Source organism: Pieris napi, chromosome 11 (assembly GCF_905475465.1).
Source record: "Pieris napi chromosome 11, ilPieNapi1.2, whole genome shotgun sequence".
Taxonomy (NCBI): Eukaryota; Metazoa; Arthropoda; class Insecta; order Lepidoptera; family Pieridae; genus Pieris; species Pieris napi.
The window spans coordinates 8783848-8807048 of NC_062244.1; the positions used below are offsets into that span (position 1 = coordinate 8783848).

At 32.1% G+C, this 23201-nt stretch overlaps 1 protein-coding gene across 7 annotated transcripts; it reads left to right on the forward strand.

Annotated features, from left to right (window-relative positions):
- Window positions 1–684: 684 nt before the first annotated feature.
- Window positions 685–18944, forward strand: LOC125053776 (glutamate-gated chloride channel). Of its 7 annotated transcripts, none has more exons than XM_047655336.1 (11): window positions 685–815; window positions 5280–5354; window positions 6808–6920; window positions 7487–7554; window positions 13250–13319; window positions 13857–14093; window positions 16314–16448; window positions 16888–17040; window positions 17222–17496; window positions 18027–18205; window positions 18625–18944. In XM_047655336.1, exons 2-11 carry the CDS (start codon window positions 5287–5289, stop codon window positions 18662–18664), a joined length of 1338 nt encoding a protein of 445 aa, XP_047511292.1. In that variant the 5' UTR covers window positions 685–815; window positions 5280–5286; the 3' UTR covers window positions 18665–18944. The 7 variants fall into 7 exon arrangements, with proteins under 7 accessions (XP_047511292.1, XP_047511295.1, XP_047511294.1 ...); XM_047655339.1 differs by having other exon boundaries at window positions 18057–18205; XM_047655338.1 differs by lacking the exon at window positions 7487–7554 and adding an exon at window positions 8503–8570 and having other exon boundaries at window positions 18057–18205.
- The last annotated feature ends 4257 nt before the right edge of the window (window positions 18945–23201 follow it).

Below are 23201 nucleotides of genomic sequence, written 5' to 3' on the forward strand. Positions count from 1 at the left end.
TACTCTAGTAATAAATTCGAGATGATTTTGATAGACATCAAGCTATTAACAGTCTTGAGATGGATAAAAAAACCGGGGTTTTTAGAATAACCCTATTAGAACTAGGACTTTTGAGGCCTTCTAAAAATACTATAATACGTTTGTCAGAATCAGTGCAGCTGTTTAGGATGTGTAAAAGCAGGTAATATGATGATATTTCGACAAGAAATTTACTAGATTGCATTTATAAAAAAAAATACTTAAAATCATAGGAGTTGTAAAATAACGATGATTTCTAAATATAAAGCAGGCGCTTAAGCTCTTTATTATAGGAACGAGCCACCTACGTCATAACTCAGAGGTGCTAGCGACAACTTTGTGTGACACATTCTTCGTTTTTAATACATTGCTTCGCTTTGAATACTATTTTGATTTGGACATTGCTGTTCATTATACATTAACTTTAATGAATTACATCAACTTTACGAACTAAAAATAGCTATATATAAATATATTTGCTATGTTTTTAGTGATGTAGGCTTTAGTAATGAGTTAACGTTTTTGTACTCAGTGTCTTCCTTCGAATCATTTGCGTAAGGCAATGTAAGTCAAACAAACCGTTTTCATCTTGAAATTCATCCGATCTCGCCAGACAGGAGTCTGCGCGCTTGCTCAATCGATACAGCCTCCGATCCAGTCTAGCCGCGGCCGTAGAAGCCTTCACGCGCCATTTTTTACACTTTATTATATTGAACTGTTTTTTTAACAACTTTATTAGAGGTTTTTACGTAATAAATACTCCGGAAATATATCTGGAGATGGCACACTGCTGACGGGTAAGTTCTATGTTGTATTCTTTTTATGTCAATTTTCAGTCTTAATTGAAAGTTAGGTAAACCTCTAAAGGTTGAAAAAAGGAATTATATATTCCTTTATGTAAGAAGCAAGTTTAAAGTAAAAATATAATTTTTGTTTTTTTTTCATCTTAGTGTATTTATTTCATTGTAATGAGGTTCTATGTTATAAAAATCACAAACAAAAGAAGTGCTTTTTACAAAAAGTTTATATACGTTCATTGATTATTGCGGCATTAATTATAATTAGTCTAAAAATAACGTGTTTTCGTGGACGGATTATTTTTAGCGCCATCTAGTGAGATAAATGTTGGGTGGGCCTCGCCCCTTGAAAGTGCAATGTACGCAAGTGCAAGGAGATGCAGTTTTTTGTGGAAAAACTTGATAGAGGATATTGGGAAATAAAAAAATAACACTTTTACTAAAAGTAATTTAACAAAGTTTTATTAATTTGGGTTTTTATCAAGTCGTACAAAAATTAAAAGCTTAAAATGTTAAAACAGTCTAGGTGTATAATATTCCTATTATGTGCGCCCTATTATAATTTTAGTACTAAAAACTAAAATTGAAATATTAAAAATGTTCTTTATTAACTACAAACGCTTTTAATGGCGTCGCAGTGGCTCGATCAATGTGGATAATCAGAAATAACAATGAATTTAGTAGCCTCATTTATTTAAGCTGTATAAGTACTAATCTGACATATAAGAAATTATTTCGGACATCCGACAGAGCTTTCGGAAAATATTCTAAAGTTGGGAGTACTTTGTATACTTTTTAATTTTAATTTTTCTATGTACCTACTCTCATAACAACAGAGACAGAAGCTAGTCTAGGAAAGTTCTCTGCCAAAGAATTTTATTTACCCTTTATGTACCTTGTAAACTCTGGGAGCTTTGTCATAAGATTTGATTTATTCCGAGTGGGATGTAGTTCGCTGATTAACGATTATTCCCGGGAATGCACATCAGTTTTATTTGGACTTTGTGCATCCTCAAACAGAAACCCCCTTCCTTTTCCGGGGCGTGTCTTGTAAATTACCCCCTCTTTTGACACGCCCACTTCGCCATCCTTGCACTCCACAGGTAGTATTGATTTTCAATAAAACCTAGGACTATACTATTTAATGTAGCTTGGCTACGTAAAATTGTTAAAACAGTTTTACCTATTTACTACTTTATAAACATAATTCGAATATTTAATTAATTTGAATTCATAATGAATTATCAAGAGACTATAGAAATGAACTATGAACATTTATAATTTTAAATATAATTGTCAAAGGTTTCAAAGCGGGACAAATGCATTATTACGCGTTGGTATGACACAAAGCTGTATATATATATATATATGTCACCGTAAAATTGTAAACACCGTTAGATTGTAATCTATCTCGCGAGATTATAAACTGTCGAAAGATTGTGAACCTCAGCTTACTGCTTACAATTTAACGTATTATTATTCGGTAGATTGTACTACACTAACTTAGTTATCATTCAAACTTCTTTGGTCAATTACAGATTAATTTTACTTCCCAACAATTTCATATAACTACCGAATAATAATACGTTAAATTGTAAGCAGTTCGTTGAGGTTCACAATCTTTCGACAGTTTATAATCTCGCGAGATAGATTACAATCTAACGGTGTTTACAATTTTACGGTGACATATATACGCCTATATATATATACGCGTATATATTTTATTATATTATGTATATTATGCTTATTGTCTATTACCGAAATTTAGGATTTACAAAAACTTTGAGTACAAATTATTACTATTAATTTTAATTAACTAACTGTCATTCATATTTCATTCATTTCACACCCCAATTATACTTGTTAAACATTATTTTTAGCGGCAGCTCGTTACGGGCGTAAACAAGGCTTTGAACAGCATGCATTGTGCTAATACTTGACCGGAATACAGCTTTTGTTCTAAAGTTTTGTCTATGCCGGTATTTGGATTATGGATTGATATTCAAACGTTACGATGATTTCATTTTACAAAGTTTTTTGATAAAAAAATGTGAAAGCATTTTCCTTTTCCTTTAGTTTTTAGTACAAAAAAAATTATATCTCTTCGTCTTCGTGTACTTTGTTACGTTTGCCTATAAGTGCTTGTCACATTAAATATTGTTTTTTTATTTTTCTTGTACCAATGTATCAGTGTGCCGAGCGTTGGCAAGCTTTTATAAATAAATAAATAAAGATCATATGAGAAAATATTTCTATTTTTACAGTGCGTTGCTTTTGTTTAACGAGTGTCGAAAGGGCGGACTATAACGTTCAGATTATGCGTCTGCCTCTTGACCGGGATGGAGTTATTGTTCTGACGAGAACTGAAATATTCCAGTGGGAAATTAGCTTGCTTTGCAGTTATTGAAGTATCTAGCAAAGCAAAATATCTATTTGGTCCTTTGTCTACTGTGGGAAAATAGACAATTGGAGTATTACTGCATTTTAGATGACACACAAAATCTTACCGAGATTAAAAATAGATTGCTGTGTTAAAAATATACTAAAATAAAGGGAAAACTTTTCACTGCGATACTAAATATCATATTTACCTCATTCCTCCATTAAGAGTGACGTTAATTTAGTGATAAAGAGGGCGTTTTCAACCCTTAGGTTGTGTTTGATTCGTCTTTGCACCAATGTTTAATTCTTATATATTCGCAATTAACACATGCAGTGAAAGATAGAACGGAAATCCACGAGGTATCCAATGTGTAATATATATTAAAAAATAAAAGTTAAAAACGTTTAAAAAATATTCACATGATATAATTTTTTCTTATATAAGGCTTTTAATAGAATTAAATACTGAAAGAGTACCAATAATTTCATTATGCAAATCATCGTCTGGAAAATGGAAATGTGTTATTTATCACCAACGCAATAAATATCCAAGTACGTGTGACATTAATGCCATTAGGCCCATTTAGAAGTTCTAGACCGCCATTTTAAAACCATTTCCCGCGTAAAAGGTTCTGTCAAAGTGACATTTGTTTCCGATAAAAGGTCACCGCGCAAGCGGCGGAATGCGCAAATGCAGTTTATGTGTTGGCTCTCAGTACTCAGAAGTCAGGGTACTCACTACTCAGTTCTAATTCGGCTGTCGGCAGTAGCAGACTGCTGTCTGAAATAAATAATAATTACGGTATAATAAATTACAGTGTCTAGTTGCATTAAAGCATTTATTTTGGTTGACATTTAGTACTTTGGGCGAATTTTGTGTTCTCAATATATTACATAAATTGTGCAGCGCTAGTGAAATTGTTTTCTAAGTTTAGACAGGAATTTAAAAGGTTTGGATTTTTCAACTTTTATAATTTGTTTACAAATAAAATAGAATACTTTGAAGTTCAAATTTCCGTTGTCGTAATATATTTATTTGAAGATAATATTTTTACGGCTGGGCTGAATTTTAAAAACAAGTATTTAGTTTCGACAATATTGGCGTATATCCAAATGACAAACAGACACACGAGACGTGTTAATTTTATAAAAGGCTCGTTTTACTAGTTTACACGTGTTCAATGTTAACCTTATTTTTTAACATCGTTTCTGCATTTTCTTTTATATTTTGATTAGTCCAGGTATTTGGTATTGTAAATTATTATTATTCACTTTTAAAATTAAATTAAAATTATTAAATTAAATTTATTAAAAATTCTCCAAATACAATTTAATAAAGGGTATTATTTTTGTCTACCAAGAATCATATTCTGCATATTAAAGGGTATAATCGACTATTACGTAGCCTGATCGTAGCGAGTTACTACAATACAGATGCTACGAACTTTTACTACTTATACTTTTATTTTATTTTTTTGCTCAAGCTCCCTTTAGCTGTCTGAAAATTCGTAAGATTATTATAATAAATATTTAACGCACTACAATAAATTGGAATTAGTTTGTTTAAATGTAGTCTGTATTAAGAGGTATATTTCAAGACCTAATTAATAAAAGGAGTATAATATACTTGTCAAAGCGTGCTTGGTATAAAGTGCTCGTGTAGAACACAGGCTAGCAATTAGCCACTCAAGAGCCAATTTAACTTCTTTGCATAATTGCTAGTTAAGTACGTTGTTAACTTAATTGACAGCATTACTTTGAACTTTTTAACTAAAACAAAGGAGGGTTAATATAGTGGTCATGTGTGTGCGTGTAGATTAACTGATTGGGTTTAAAAACGATCATGCTATGTATTTTTTTGATATAAGGTGCAATGTATTCATTTTTAATTTAAAAAATACCGGTACACATATTTATCCATAGGCAACAATACGGTACAATTTAGGCTTTACATAAAATAATAATTACTATAATACCTTTTCATCGCTGTAATTTTATATGCTCTATGGGAAAAGAACATGAAAAGAGGAACCAGGTACTTACTTTCTGAATATAAATATGTATAATTAAATGTTGTTTCAGGGAGAGGATGGACTACTCTCGGCCAATATGTGCCCTCCTTGCTCTAGTAGTTTTCTACTTATCACACCTCGCACAGTAAGTAAAATTTTCTGAAGTCGTATTTACTAATAATAATGGTCATATATATTTTCGCAAATTCCAACTTTTCCTTAAATTTTTCCTTCCTTGATGGACAGTGTATTGGCACTATGTATTGTTTTTATTTCGACTTTAAAAACTTTTTGCAACTATGCATATAATAAATTAAACTAAATTAAATCAACATGTGGTTATTATTACACTAAATATTAAAATTTACTACTTAATGTACGCTTACTGGGATAGAATTGTATTGAACGCGATATATACTTCAAACCATGAGTTATTTAGAATAATTATTGTCGGTTTAAAAATCTTAATTGATCAAAGACATTCCTAGCAGTAGATTGTAGAAATGAAAGAACACAAAAGATTGTGCTGAATTGTACAAATATATTAAGGTGTTCATGTTTAATGGATAATTTAATAATATTTAAAAAAATGATCCATAACATGTTAACGGTGTAGTTAACGCTATTTAATTCACGTCTAACAATTTGTGTTCATCCGTATAATATTTAAATCCATTAATAAATCAGTGTAGACAGGAATGTCACAACATTTGCCAAATAATTAATTTGTGCGCGCATAATTATGATAATATTATTTATGGTTATTGGCTTAACATTAAAGGAATTTATTCTCAATAAAACGCAATACTTAAACTGTAACTTAGCACAGATAATGATAATCCAGATAAAAACATTATTTTGCAATGTTAACTTTAGGATCAATTTGCTAAATATTGAATATATCGACGAATTCAAATAACAATGATTTATGATTATTAAGTTTTATTTAATTGATAGCCGTTTAAATATAATCTCATTTGTTGTTTTTTTTATAATTTATAAAATATGTAATGATAAAGAAAAGTCACTAACCCAGTTAACGTAAAGAAAACCGCAAAGAATCAATATTGCTTCAGAATAGCTTTTATCATACAAATAGAAAATCTATGAATAGCAAAGAATGCCGAGATGGAGTACACAACTGCCAACACCGTACAATATCTTTACACTTATATACATATGTCACATTTAGAGTCACATATTAATTTACATTACTTTTTACGAATTTATATATAACGAACAAGTTACAATACTGTGTTTCACCTTCCATACTTTGTAATCAGCCTTGCGACTCTGTAACTCACTTTTCGAACTCACACAGCGGTTTTCGCATCGGCGGTCGGCATTGGCATTCTGATAGACAATAAACTACAAGCTCCCACCTTATCAGAATGCCAAATCATAAAATGACTGCTTCACGACTGATTTGAGAGCGACCGCCGATGCGAAAACCGCTGTGTGAGTTACAGAATCGCAAGGCAGCATACTAAAAGAACTGAATTCGTTGTTATAAAGCGTTTAAGTTCGTTTAATATGACTCGATATATAAGTTTCATTTTACGCCTTGATGGTTTAGTGTAATTAAATTTTTATGCCAGATGCACGAATGCGAAGATAAACTTCAGGGAGAAAGAAAAACAAATTCTGGACCAGATTCTAGGTCCAGGGAGATACGACGCTCGAATCAGACCTTCCGGTATCAATGGCACTGGTTAGTATTATACTTCAATTTACTTATTTCTATTTATAGAACAGTATTGTCTGAGAAATTGTTTTATTCGACAAAAAGTTTCAAAACAGAAGCATTTTGGGACTATTCGTAATTCAAAGCACGAAACTACGTTGAAAAATGTGTTTTTAATTCGTTGAAGAACAAAATATAATAATGTATAATTACTCATTGCTGGAAATTTTTTGACAATGACGGGGGTAATAAATCATACTTTCACGCTCTAAGACCTAAGGTTAATAGAATGGAAAGACAATACAATTTGGAAATTATTTTTAAATATAATTAATGTATTGTTCGAAGCTTTAATAAGGCTTTTATCCTCAGGCTTTATAACACGAGCTGAACCTGTGAGGTTATTCACATTTGCCTAATGATGTTATAATCGTTTATAAAGGAGAAACCCCTTTGTAATCATGATCGACTATATTGTTTACTAACCGACTAATTCCTACAAATCTGTACAATAAATATCTATGGTTTCCTACGATTTTTCAGTATATGTTGTTCTAAATATTTGTGACAATAGTCTCTGACTACCCCGACAGATGGACCCGCCGTAGTAAATATAAACCTGTTCGTCAGAAGTATAACAACTATAAGCGACATTAAGATGGTTAGTAACAACAAAGGTGACGAAGATCTTTGTTAAATAGTTATAAATCTCATTTTGTTGTCGCTCCTTAGGACAATGAAGTGAGATCAAGTGTTAGTGTATCTCTTACCATGGGGACGTTATTAATACTAGTGAGAGAAATGAATGAGAGAACGAGAGAAAACAAAAGACTATATGCGCAAACATCTGTTACTGATATTTTTAACACTATGGTAAGGGAAAATTAATTCCGTACGCCATTTTGAATCCCTTTGCTTAAATTAAAACTTTTTCGACTTACAAGACATAAGTATTATATTTATGTCTAGAAAGTCGTTGAATGAAAGCTCATATTACGGCCCGGTGGTTTTTTTTTTCTTTTCTTTGGGTGCGGGCGTGGGTATGATTTACTAAATGATTTTTTTTTCAGCTTTGTTATATTTAAAATAAGAAAGGGATCGATAATGTTTAACTTGCAACCATAACTTGTTAGCCATTTAAAAATCAATACCATGTCACGCTATTTTTCATGTGATTTGCTATAAAAATTATATGGCAACTAGATATTGGTCTAGTCGCATTTAGATGTCGATAAGGGTAATTATAATAATTGTAGTAATTTTAAACGAATTAACGTGAAACTATAAATGTTAATTGTCTCCTACGGTGTATTTTTAAAGATAGACAATGCTTATTATTATTTTTATATAAATTATCTAAATTTGAAATGATGTTTAGCGCTATTAAATCAATTAAGAAAAATGTACACAAATTCGTATTAACAAGTTGAGAGGTGAAGATTTATGATCATAATTTTAACCGTCCGTAATTATGCCTAAGGAGTTAGGTTTTTCAGGTTTTAAGGTGAGTACGACACGTCATCGCCGCGAGTTATATAAAATACTTAATCCCTTAGGGTTTAGTTTCTTTTGTATATATTATCAACCGTATATTTTGCTTGGTACTTAGATGGGCCAGCCGTTGTGAGCGTCAATATATTTGTCCGAAGTATATCAAAAATCGATGACGTCACGATGGTAAGTCGACTGGACTAGATTAAGCACTATGAGATAACTATTTTCCTTAAAGCGGTTGATCGATTCTTCCAAACAAGTCAAATGAATGGGCAATTCACTCCGCAACGAAGGAGAGTATTACCCGGTCGTGTTTTCTTTAATTTTTTTTTTCATGTTCCTCTTTGGTGTTGACGACCAAAATCGTTTTTCGCGCGCGGTGATCGGTCGTTGCTTTAAAGCTGGTGTCATCATAGTCATGAAAGGTGAAGCTAGATGTACGAACATTCCATATAATCTGGCTCATTTCTGGAACTAGATAATTATCATATAGAATCATACATTAGAATTTTATCATCTCGACATCAAGAATCGTGACTGTGTCATCGATTCAATGGAAAAGGCTAATTATTTAAATGATTTTTTTTTCTGTCGTTAAGGCGATGCGCCAACGTTTGTACACGTCAACATGTTTCTACGATCCATCAGCAAAATAGATGATTACAAGATGGTGAGTGAGGCTGCACTAAAGCACAAGCCGAGACTATTTCACGACACTTTTATTAAGCAAAGTTTCGTTATTGGATACGTGTGAAGCTTTGTTTATAGAATTGGCTGTTCTCAAATAACTGTCAAATTGCACACTGCTACGTTAATGCTAACAATTGGATGTCTGTTTTGTATTGTTTTGTTTGATTTCTGTTTTACCCTTTTGTTGCCACCTTAATTCTTCAATCTGTCCTTATTAAATGATTGCGGCGCCGCGGTCCCCTTTTCGACTTAACATTTTTATTTACTTCCTGTACATACACAATTAAACCGTTGCAATAGTAGCACAACGTATAGCACTAGGTACATACAATTGGCACATACGGCTTAGGTCAGGGGGGTATCCGCGGCCCGCACCTTTTCTTCACCTCATATTATAATTTCATCATGCTTTATTTGTCATGCATTGACGATTATGATCGTAAAAACTATTTTGGTCGTGTACGTTGATTGTGATTTTTTGATATTGTCTTGTTCATGTGAATTTGTGTTGTAAAGAATTTGGGTTTAACGCGCCCGCACTCGCCTTTGGTGCTTACGGTGGTTGACCACCCGACCGCAATATGTGACCCCCGCCATAAGGCTAGATGTACTATACTGTAGCTCTAGTTGTACCGGCCATGCCTGCTAAGCATTCCTTCATCGAATGCTGTGGTGAGTTCTAACTTATTGCTTCCTTAGTTGACACCGAGCATGCCGTGCCTGATATCGATATAAATGAATAAAGATTTATATTTTTATCTTAATCTATTTATATCGATATTACACTTTAAATTAGCTTTTGGAATTCTAAGTATCTACTTTCTACTATGTAGATACTTATCAAGGTATATATGCAATATACTTTTCTCTTTGCGATGATTTTGTTGCTTTTTTATTGTATTATATGTATTTATAAGAAAAAATAATCATTAAGCTATATATATTTATAGGCAATGGTTTTTAGGATTTTTTATCCAGAACAGAATCAGGTAGGCTCGTCACCGTGTCCGATCCTAGAAGTTAGATACTTTGGAGATATATCGCAAAGAAAAATATATGAAATTATTTACACATAATTTTAACTAGATATAGAACTCAATTTATATTACTTAATAAACAAATTATTCTTAAAATAGAGATTTAGGGTTTACATTTGAACTCCTTTTAGAGATGCACGTCTTGTAAATCTCAATAGGGCTCATTCTGCGACTATTAAATCGATAATTTTTACCAAGTATGTAATCAGGCTTTTGTGCCTTCGGGAATACAGTGTTATAATTTTAATCGGACTCGTCGTTTTCCATACATTAATTTTATATTAATATATATACTTAGTATTGTTTGTTGTATATTTATTGCACAACCAGATTTCGAACTCACAACTTCACTTTGCGCACATTTAACCTTAAGTCTTACATTGCTCTCATTAAAATTATTATCAATAAATAGACACCACGTAAATACAACAAAAAAACAAATTTCTAAAACACTAAACACACTATCTAGTCAATCAAGTGGTTGTTTGAATGAATTCATAGAGTCATAGATAAATATTAATAGAACTGTTTTTAAGGGAAATTTACATTGAGTATCGGCCCACACGAAGCGTGGGCCGTAATATGTCTTGATAGTAGCATTTGGCAAACAGCCAATATAGTAATCATTCATAATAATGCCGCATCAATCAATGTCCACCTAATATTTGTTAACTTTCAACTTAAGTTTTTGGGCTTCCGGTCCTGATTTTAGGGAGTTGTTTGCTGAAACTGATATTTTGAAAGTACGTAGTATAACGCATAATTTTTCTGTTGCGAACCCAATACTCTTACTGACACACATGAAGCATTATTGTTTGAATACTACGAGAACTCATGTATTCTTATTTACGTATAAAAATAATTAGTAAGTGATCATAATCGTGTCTTTCACTTAAAAGGGCTCGTAGCGCTGTGCTACGAAGATTCAAAGAGTTTGTTTCTGTCTTGCCACAACAAATAATTATCGTAAACATCAATAAATACTGATTTAGAGGTTGGATACAAGCAGTCTGGGGCGATTATTAATATTATATTAAATATATTGCACAAATTATAAAAAGGTCCTAAATCGAAAACAGTTAGTAAACGTTGTAAGGTTTTTTAAAACGTTTTTAATACGGCGAGATTTAGCGCTAAGTATTACTTCCGTATGTCAACATCAATACAATCCTTAATATTACCAATGTTCTTAAGTTCCTAAAACGAAATATAAAATCCAAAAGCTAATTTAAAAACTATGCAGCTTAATACATGCATTATTTCTATTATTATAACATAGCAATTAAGCAAGACTATAATTCTCTTCTCTTATATGTCTCTTATGCTATTTCGATTTCCAGAATTATCTATCGATGCTTTTTATCACTTTAAGCCACGCTATGCTAAGCTTATAAAAAAATAATCTTAATATTTATTTCTAACAATTGCTTTTAATAAAAGAATAAAATTCCTATATACATACTGATTGTATATAATTGTTTAAAACTATTGTCTACTTATTATTTATGGCATGCGCAGTTGGTTGCATTCACATCGATCAACAACCGAGATTTTTATCAACAATAACACAGTATGTATTTAATGACGCCCAAAAGATTATTAGTTGCCAAGTTTTCGCAAGTTCTGGTAAAAAAACATGACAGTGACGGGTTATTCGAAATTTAAAAAAGATATTCGTGTATCTGTTGTATAAAAAACAACAGAATAGTAAAAAAGCTAATATTCAATACTCTCTGGTTTGAATGCACCAATTAATAGCGTAACATCTGCCACAGAAACGACTTAAATTGTAAACGCGAGCGCTTGATACGACTACTTGAGAATGTGTTTAAGTAATTGAAGACTTAAGTAAGGCTGATCCTGATTTGTCCTTGTATCTTTAATAGATGGAATACGCTTTCTTCTAGTTTTTTTTGCTTCTGTTTTTTTTTTACTGACAACCTGACTTTTGATACACCGTTTTGAATGTTAAATTTTTGTCGCATTTGAGTCGTTTCGGTGCAGACGTTTTGATGTAAGCTTTTTCGTTAAAAAATTCATTTGACTTGCTGTTTTGATGTCGAAGGCAGTAATTTAATTTTGAATGTAATATATACCTTCGACATCATTGTATGTGTGTTACTGTGTTTGCTCTACACGAACAAGTTATCACTTAAGAACACGTAATGTTAGTACATTTAGTTTAGGGTTGCCAATTATAGTAACTATTAAATATTCAAACTTTTTTATAACTTTTCGTTGAGTTAGATTATCATTTATTTTATGTCACCAAAGATGATTTGTGAAATAAAGGATAATCTATAATTAATTACAGTCTGTAATATATCTTTATATATCCCTCTGACTCTATTAAAGTCTTGTCAACTTATGTGCTCCCAATGGAAGTAGAGTAAAGAAGTCATTTTTACAACTACAATATATATATTACTTTGACGATGTAAATATCTTAACTTAAACAAAAGCAAGAATAAATTTGGCAACCCTATTTAAGTCTCATAAAGGCACATAACTATAGATTGCTGAACCAAAGCTTCATAGAACTTGTAACTTTGATTAAACTAAAAAAATATAATATAAAAATTAAAATTTCCTTTTTTTAAAGAACTGACTTGAATGTATGTAGGTACCTTATATATAACCTACTTATTGTTTTAAAATATTTAAAGCAGTATTTTTGTGATATTACTTAAAATTTACTTCGGGTGTATGTCTTCCTACTTCGAATGCCATAATCAATTATTACTCATTCATCTGTCAGTTCAGTTCTTATGACTGTCGTTAAATATTGCAAATAAATATGACATTTTCATTAACTACATATAGTACGTATATACAGTAGGGTCGATAATGTTAAACAATGGTGAGTATCGTTAAATTGTGATTGGTCAATAGCATCTCTCGTCCCACATGTGTACAACATACATGATTTGTTATGATTATGTTTGCCACCACCGAAAGTGTATCTTCTAAATGTTATTTTATAATTATCAGCGTAATATATATAAAATACTGCTAAATGACAAATAGAAACGTCAAACTCAAGTCGGTTTAAAAACAGATTAAAACTTTTCTCGATAAAGTTTATTTTGTCATTGGGATAATAAAGTTAATTTTAAAGCGATTTTACGTTTTTAGGAATACTCAGTTCAGCTGACGTTCAGAGAACAATGGTTGGACGAGAGATTGAAGTTCAATAATTTGGGAGGTAAGTGACTTGTATGTGATCCCCAAAGACAATGTACGAGTATGTGCACTGTGCACTCGTACATTGTCTTTGGGGATATTGTAGATAATTAAGTTTTTATCGCCATTTATAATTGTAGTCTATGAATAAATAAACGAAGCTCAAAATAACCGACCCTAACTTTAATATGCCAGTCGGCAAGCTCACGCAATGCGTTCGTAAAAAGCTTTTAAAGTTTCAAAGTAAACTTTACCCTTTAGTTTACCCGGTGTCTCAGAGGGAGTTAATGTTTTGATTTATTAACTATACATATTATGATACTGTTAGAAAAAGCTATATAGTTTTTAAATTTAGGTATTTGCTACCGCGGCTAACAAATGGATTACCCTATCAGTTATTAGCAACATAAAAAATTAGTTGAAAAATTTAATATTTTTATAAGCATTTGTGGCGATCTTAACAAGACTGCTTACAAACTAAAAATGGTTTAATATTTTTTTCTAGCTCCAATTTTTTTTAATAAATTGAGTTTAGAAATTTATACATTTTCATTTTCAGGACGTCTGAAATACTTAACACTAACCGAAGCGAACAGAGTATGGATGCCTGACCTCTTCTTCTCCAACGAGAAAGAGGGTCACTTCCACAACATCATCATGCCAAACGTGTACATCAGAATATTCCCCAATGGCAATGTGCTGTACAGCATCCGTATCTCTCTCACGCTGTCCTGTCCGATGAACCTGAAGTTGTACCCACTGGATAAGCAGACTTGCTCGCTGAGGATGGCTAGCTGTAAGTTTTAGTATTTTTATACAAGTTAAAAATAACTGGCTGATGTAGGCTTTACCGAATACTATAATTTAACTTTCCACTAATTCAAAATCCGTTCAAAACCCACAGAGGAGACGTTATAATAAAAAAATATTTTTTTGAAGTTATACTTCTTTAGGCGCGTTATGAAAAATTGATGAGAGTGAAATTTTACGATGCGCGCGTACCGTGACACAAAATTAACAGAATGAAGCTGCCCACGGAAGATGATACTTACCTTTTTTTTTAACTTACATAGTAATAATAATTATATTAAAAATAAAATTGGATTAAAAGATAAGTAAAATAGATTTAAATAGTTTGAACCGTACATTTTCTCGGTGTATTTCGATACTTTGCGGTGTGGTATTCTTTCATTATGCTTATTCTATTTTATTATAAATATTATATTCTATTTTATTATATGTATTACCCTCTGCTAATAATTTCAACATCTTAATCCAATTAAATAATATTTGTGATAAAGAGCACACTTTCAATAATATTAGAAAAACATTGATAACTTTAGGGGTGATTTTCAGAAACGAGACGAGAACGTATAAGATTTTGGCATACGGGAGACATAGTTCGTGCTAAGTCTAGTTTCTGAATCTTTACCTAAATAACGCAAACGCAATTTGGCAGAAATAATAATAATAGTAATTATATAACAACAGTGTAGTAAAAAAAACACACAGATTAACATTGTCTTTTACCAACTGTGATATTTTTGACAAGAGACACATTATATTTAGCGAAAGATAAAATAACAGTATCGCTACCCAGCGTTTGGTTAACGTAAACAGAGGCCGGTTATTTTTGTAAAGGTAAACGTTTTTACCGTCTTGACATATTTACTGCAATTTTCCACACGAAAATGTGAATTAAAAATGGCATTGCTAATGGATGTACGCTATTTATAAAAATACTGTATCAATTGAGAACCATCATAGTGTATATATACTGATGGAAATATTTATGTTAGATTCAGAACAAAAACGCAAGATTTATTATTGTTTTTTTTTTTTTTTTTAAATAAAGTTCACAAAAAAGAGTGCTACTTTACATGAATTACAATCTAGCCTATACAATAATTATGACTAATAAGTAATATTATTTTGACCTAATTTTCTACAATACTAATGAATAGCTTAAACTAAGGTTATGTTCATATACAGTCTTAGTGTTCTATAATATTTTGACACTATGTTCATGTGTCCGAGATGCACTTGCACTTATATTCACTACACTAGGTTTATTAACTCAAAAGGTTTAGTTCTCTTTAGGCGTCTTAATCCTGTCGTGTCAAGAAGTTGGATTGCTTCAGCATTAATATGGTTATGTAGCCTGTATAAGTGAGCTAAGGCAAATCGATTCGCCGTATTTAGGACTGTATCTACATTAAGATCCTTGTGGATACTTTCATTTTTAATGTACCATGCATTGACAATGTCCCGATTGTGTTATTTAAAAAATAAAGTTTCCTGTAAGATTTCTTTCGACATTTTCCCTCCAAGGAGTCCACTTGGTATATTAAAACTTTCTAATGATACTAATGAAACGTTTGTATATTTTCGATCCGTAACATCACGCACGGGTTTTTAATTCCTTACATTTGATATAAAAGCACGATAAGATTAAAAAGCTTAACATTAGATATGTTTTATAATTCCTGATTACAATTCACAGCACCTGTTTTTCTACAAAAATGTATAATATTCTTAAATATCAAAATATAATCAAAATAGGTAGTTTAACCCCAGAAAATTAATAAAGTTTACATATTTTTAAGATAAACGTAAATCATAGTACAGAGCGGCTGGTAAAACGCTGGCAACGTACTCGCGAGCCCTTTGGCATTGACACTGTCCATGCATCATTTAACATCAGGCGAGCCTGCCGGTTTGCCCCCTGTTCAACGGAAAGGACGATGTACTCAAGATGATATCTTTATCTATCGTAATAAAATATATTTCATTTATATAATTGTTGATTGTACCATGCCCATAGGAATTCACCGCCTTCGTCAGTGTATATATAACGCGTGTGGCGTATTAGGGCCTGGGATCGTATAAACGGCTGGTCACCATCTTATAGATTAGCTTTGGAACAATGGCAGAAATGTGTGTCTCATTGCCTATAGGGTACACCAAACCAAACAGAACATTTATAATCATGTTATATTTTTATATTGATTTACAGACGGCTGGACGACAGATGATCTCGTGTTCCTGTGGAAGGAAGGTGACCCAGTCCAGGTTGTGAAAAACCTTCATCTGCCTCGCTTTACCCTCGAGAAATTTTTAACTGATTATTGTAACAGTAAAACTAATACAGGTGATTATTTTTTTAGGCAACCGACGTTAGCATTCCTATAAGTTGGTCATATTGGCATTAGATACGGATAAATCGTTTTAAACTTTATCTTGACGTTTTAATTTAATCAAAATATTTTCTGAAGTTGTTTGAATATTTAGGATCTGTTAAAAATAACTTTCTTAATAAAAGAGACCAGAATTCAAGTTAGTACATATTACAACTCCTATTTAATATGAAGCGAAATGTTAAACCTACACCGTTAACCGTACTACCACTACCACTAATAAATTGGCTATAAAACTTTGCTTTGACTATGACAATTCAAAAACCGGCCGTGAAATAATAAAAGGCCACAGTAGAACTAAACATATAAAAAAATTATATTAAACATCTACATAATATATCCTATGTATATTGTAAATTATATAATTGTGAAATAATTAATATATTCTTTCAGGCGAATACAGTTGCTTGAAAGTGGATCTTCTTTTTAAGAGAGAGTTCAGTTACTACCTCATTCAGATCTATATACCTTGCTGCATGTTAGTAATCGTCTCCTGGGTGTCTTTCTGGCTCGACCAAGGAGCGGTACCGGCGAGAGTCTCATTGGGTAAGACAAATTTTATTCCATGAACAAAGTTGCTTTTTGATCCGTTTTTTCCTCAATTAGTCTCATATTCTATTTAATTAAATATAACTTACATACAAATTGCTTGACAAAAATAAATACTAGCAGCAGTTTCTCGCCAGATGATGGCCATGTTTTTCTATACCTTACCCTTTTTTAACAGGAGTAACGACACTTCTAACTATGGCGACTCAGTCGTCAGGAATCAACGCGTCGCTCCCTCCAGTCTCTTACACAAAAGCCATCGATGTCTGGACCGGAGTATGCCTCACGTTCGTGTTTGGAGCCTTGCTTGAGTTCGCTCTAGTGAACTATGCATCTCGCTCTGACATGCACCGGGAGAATATGAAGAAAACGAGACGGGAGATGGAGGCAGCTGCAAGTATGGATGCGGCCTCCGATCTCCTTGACACAGATAGTAACACAACGTTCGCAATGGTGAGCTCGCATTTAGTTTAACCATCTGGGATCAAAGCAGGTTTAGACCCGAAAGCATGTCCTATTTTGTTTCTATTTGGGCAATTTTTTTTGCATGTTTAAAGTACTCAGGTAACAGATATACCCTTTGATCCCATGAGATAGATGCTTCTTATTTTGGTATTTTGAAGGATACATCGGTTTGGGTTAGTGTAGTTAGAATCAATTTTTTATATAGGTTTGATAATTGATGAATGACAATTTCATTATATTTTGTAGAATGTGTTATCAATAGTATGCAACTTATAGCTCCAGACTTTCTTGAATTATATTAAATTAGTAAGTATTTTATTTGATACGATAAATTGTTGACCATATGAAACATACGAAGTATAAATTCTCAAAAAATCTCACTTTACAAATAAATATATTCTAAATTTGATCTGACCAAATTCTTTGACCAAATCTGGCCTTTAAATACCAAAGGAAGTAGCATTCGTAACGTAGAGAGTGTAATGTTACTGTCGTGCCTGACTCTCTGCAACTGACAGAAACCGCTGGTGCGCGGCAACAACGACAAGATGCGGCAATGTGAGATCCACATGACCCCGCCAAAGAAGAACTGCTGCAGAATCTGGATGTCCAAGTTCCCGACGCGCTCTAAGAGGATAGACGTGATATCGCGTATAACTTTCCCTCTAGTTTTTGCGCTCTTCAACTTGGCCTACTGGTAAGAGTTTTAAGTAGTTCTATGAGTGTATGAGTGAGAGTGAGAGTCTATGAGTTCTGTTATTAACAGATACAGGATTCTCTGGGAAACGAAAGTATACGTTTTCAACGATACTTTGGTTGAAATAGACCAGTGTTTCGACCACAAAAAACATTGCGGAAGATTATTATTTCATGTTATGAAAAGGTCAAAAAACATTCAGGAATTTATGTTTTTTTCAAAAAAGAACAAAATAATCTCTCAAACGAGAAACATTTTTTTTTAATCCATTGTAATTCTTTAAATAAATTAAAACAGACAATAGAAAAGATTGCGTTATTTCCATTATTCCTTAGAAGGAACAACAGACTATGTCATTTGACCACCGATGTTTAATAGCAAATTCTTGTGACAGTAGACTACACTACCATTCCTTCCAGGTCGACGTACCTATTCCGCGACGAGGAAGAACAAAAGTGATTCTCGCGTTCAAGTGGCGAATTAGTGCAGGCGATGCAGCTGACCGCCGCCGTGCTTTCGCCCTACGTCTTATTCGTGCTCGCCTACCTGTGCTGCCTGCGACGGCCCACCGCGTCTGCTCGCGTGCGCGTGCGCAGGCATCGAATATAGTCAATGAAACGTTTGGATTCCGTTTCTCACATTAAGAGGCTTTCGGTTACAAAAGACATGTGTCAATCACTAAACGCACAAAACATCTGGTGTACGTTAAATTGTGTAATACTATGTCAAATACTACATACGGATAGAATACAGATTATAAAAATATAAGTTTACAATAATTGTTAATGCTTGATTTATAAATGGCTTGAATTGTAAGAGATACGGAAACGTTTCATTGACTAGAAGCTCTCGTTCATTTCACAGAAGCGCATAAAAGTCAGAGTGTAAAAAATAATCATCAATTAATTATTAAGAAACATTTCTCCAAATTACTTATGTTTAATTTTACTAGATAAAAATGTTCTACTCAAGTAATACTTTAAGCTTTCGTGATTTGAACACTACAGAAAGCATTGAAACGACACAAAATTTTATTGTTTCATTGGTCATAATCATAACACATCTCGAAATAACTAAATTGAGACTATTACAAATTAAGACCTTAATCATTGCGCCTCTTTAAATCGCCCGAATTATTCAATTGAAAAGTATTAAAATATTTTTTACACAAGACAACACTTAACGTGACACAATTCGAAATTTCGGAATTACTATGATCTTTCATAATGGTTTAATTCATTGTGCAAGAGCAATGTCAAATTAATTAAAATATTCTTGTCCGCAAATATAACATAAGACTTTAATCAAAATATCTTAGCGTTGTAGCCTACATGCAAGCACTAGATTTTACCAATTATATTATACACCCATGTAAATTAACTAAAGATATTCTTCAATCGTAAACTTCATATCTTCATAGCGTAGTTTTTAAACATATTACTATGTGCTAAAATAACTCACCCGCGATCTCGTAATATTTTGGGCATTCTTAGACATTTCTATCTTTCAATTTCGTCATTTTTCACCCGACATTTCGTGCGTTCTATTTTGGCTGTGACTATCATGTATCCGAAACAATGCTTTCATTTATATCTCTTTTATATAAGATCATCCAGGTAGACACACTAAAGACAAATCCAAGAGCACTGCGGCTGTAAGCTTGAGGAAAGCCGTTTGTTTTATTAAGATTTTGATATTTTTTACTAAAATACCCTTGGCGTAGTGTATGTTCGGTGAGATGTAAAGTAAGGTAAGTGTATTATAGTAACTCATCACATACCATGGAAAAATCCTTTTCACAGAATTACCACGAACTAACTACACATAAATATCTAAAAGTTATTCTTATAACTGTTTAAAGGATTTTTTCAAATCTACCAAATAGAAAAATCACTAAAAAATTATTGATGTACCTTTACAAAGTAATTATCAGCAATGTTTTAGATATAGATAATAGTTTTCGAATTTGGATCAGTTACGATGTGCCAATGCAAACATCACGCACACAATTGTAACTGATTTAAATATGTAGCATCACTTATCCGTAGATTAAACCTGTAATTTAGACTATAAATCTTAGGTGATTCTAAGAAAGCAAACTTAGATGATAAAATAAAGGAATTTATGAAATAAACGTTAATAGTAGCTTAGATTTAGAGGGGTTAAAAATATTATCTTTTTAAAGTTCATTTTACGGTTGATGATAGACAGACTTAAAGTAACCCAATGACAAAGAATATAATTGTGATTATATTACGTAAGACTGCTCAAGGTTACACATATTTTGACACATTTTGCATCTCGGTTCTGTGACATATAAAGTAATATGATACTGAAAATAAAATGAACGCAATCACACTCTTCTGTTTGTTTTCAAAGTCAACAAACTACACTTTTTGTGCTTCCGGAATCGTTTATAATACATTCGTAACTATCGATTACATTTAAAATATGACCCTGGACGCGTTTGAAAAGATAGACGTTTCGACTCAATAAATGTTCATTTAAATAGATAATGTTTTAACTATAAAGTAGGTATTTATGTATATAACTGGCCTACTCTACACCTGTGTCGCTCAGTGTATATAAATAATATTAATTAATCTAAGCTTTTACCTGTTTCTTCATCACTCGTTTCACTGAATGTAAATAAAATTGTCTTTATATCGGATATTATAATCATCGCATTACAAAATACATTCTGTCAAAAAGTATCGGGAAAAATTATTTGTTTTGCGGTTTCAAATTATATATTTTTTGTTAGTTTAGCTGGATCATATCTAGTGTGTATTGTCAATTTCATAATAGACAAAAACATCGAACAAAGAGTTTTTCTTAAATTTTGCATTTTGCATAATTTTTCAATTTTGGATTACCATAAATTTTCAATTTGCCAATGGAATTTCGTGTTTGGAGTCCCTAGTAATTTATCGAACCTCACAAATACCATTCAGGTATTTGTTGTATTTACCTTATTTCCTGGATATGGCTCCAGCCAATTTCTCTCTTTTTACAAAACTCAAATGCCCAATATGGCACTGACCAGAACTAACGTCGTGTCGATCATCGTTTGAGAAGGAGTTTAGTATGTAGTCGAAGACATTTTATGTTTTTATATTGATTCTTTCCCGGCACTTTCGTTACATTGACAGTTTAACAAGGTTTATACAACTAATGTATAGAATGTAGATATACATCCACGAACATTGGTGTGAAAAGTTGTCCATTTGAATATGTTACATAATGAATGAATGAATAATAAAAAGGAAAATAGTTTCAACTATATAATTGGCAAGACGCTAACTGAATATAGCTTAATCAAAATGTGAGATTCACCTTTCTTCTAAGAAACAATTTAAAAAAATGATTAACATAGGTTTGCTTAATGTCTTAAACGGTGAATTATTTGTACTTGCAACGTCTAAATAATGGTATACTAATGCAACTAAGTACTATATCTATATATTTCTAAAACATTGAAAAAACGTCATAGAACTATGAATTCCTACATCTCCGTATTGGGGCGGAGCAGAATACATTCCCCAATACCACGTCGGAAGAGATGGGTGTCGTAAGAGGCGACTAAATCCGACCGGTGGGAGGGTAAGGTACCCGCCTGGCTAGCTACCACCCCCTGAAGCTGCTCAGGAGTGCCAGAGGGCCATTTAACACCTCGACAAAGTAATCGATCGGGTGGTTGATCTGATCAATCATCAAATCGTGGCTCGAAATGTTGAGGACTGGTAACCGGCCCAGGTGTGAACGACCACGCGGGAAGCATTTGATCCAATGCACTAATCTTTTGATTTGATTTAATTTCGTTGTTTATTTAACGTTTTCGAAGTGCCTTTACCCTTTTTTAGACAATGTTAATATTTTTTTAGAAATAGACATTGGATGCGGAAGAAGTTATTGTTGGTTAGGTTTCAGTACAAAATATTAATGTAGATAGGTAGCATTTTAGTTTAAGATCTCCAGTCGAAAATGGACGTTACCTCTTAAAATACGACTTGTGATGCGTCGTCCTCTTGCTTCTATATTGTTAATAGTTAGAGTGTGCCTTTATTTTGTTTTATTTAGATATTTCATGCATCTAAAAGACTTATAAAGGCTTTAAGACACGTGAAATATCTTCTGTGGGTGACATATCCTCTTGTTGCATTGTGAGAGCATCTTAAGTTAGTTTATTTATTTGATTAATGATTTGGTTAAAAGTACTTTTATTTTGTTGTGTAACAAGCTTTATTTTCTAATTTCGACTGGCCATCGGATACATCATTAATAACATCTAATAGACACATTACATCTAATTATGAATTAATAAGCCCGAATAGCTAAGTATAGTTGTAATAAAATCATTTTAAATCCCAATTACCCAAGTGTATAGAAATCAACTGCCTAGAATTGTGTAATATAATATTTATATTATACATTTCTCGTAGTTCTATACATTTAGGTAAATAGTATTTTTATTTTTCTTTAGTTTTCTGGTTGAGTTCTTTATTTGCATCGTTTATTGTTTTTATATCCGATTTTTTTTAGGTTTACATTAACTTTATTTTATTTATATTATGATTTAAAAATATATCGATTCGTTACTTAATTAATTTGTTTTCTTTTATTAGTTCATTCCAGAGCCTAAGGGCTATCTCTATATAGATTTTATTCATTTTCAGTTTATAAATCGAAGTAACGGAAAGCAATCGCGATTTCCCTTACTTTGATTACTATAAATAGTGTATAGGTTTTATTATTAAGTATAGAAAGTAAGTTAGAAATAGTTGTATATACAAATAAGGTTAGAAGTTAGAGAATCTACTGTGAAAAGTCTGAAAACTCCAACAATTTAAATCAACAATAATGCATATATTTGTATTGCAACAATGTAGTTATGAATTCACTCTAATATACCTACGAACTAATCGTAGTAATAAAATATTTCTTAGTAGACTTAAATCACTATATTTATTTTAATCGAAAAAATTTAATATTTACA

Coding starts and splice junctions, on each gene's coding strand:
- LOC125053776 (XM_047655334.1), top strand. CDS start 5,287: ATGGACTACTCTCGGCCAATATGTGCCCTCCTTGCTCTAGTAGTTTTC. Junction 16,449..16,887: donor TAACAGTAAAACTAATACAG/GTGATTATTTTT, acceptor ATATTCTTTCAG/GCGAATACAGTTGCTTGAAA. Junction 18,206..18,624: donor CTCTTCAACTTGGCCTACTG/GTAAGAGTTTTA, acceptor CATTCCTTCCAG/GTCGACGTACCTATTCCGCG.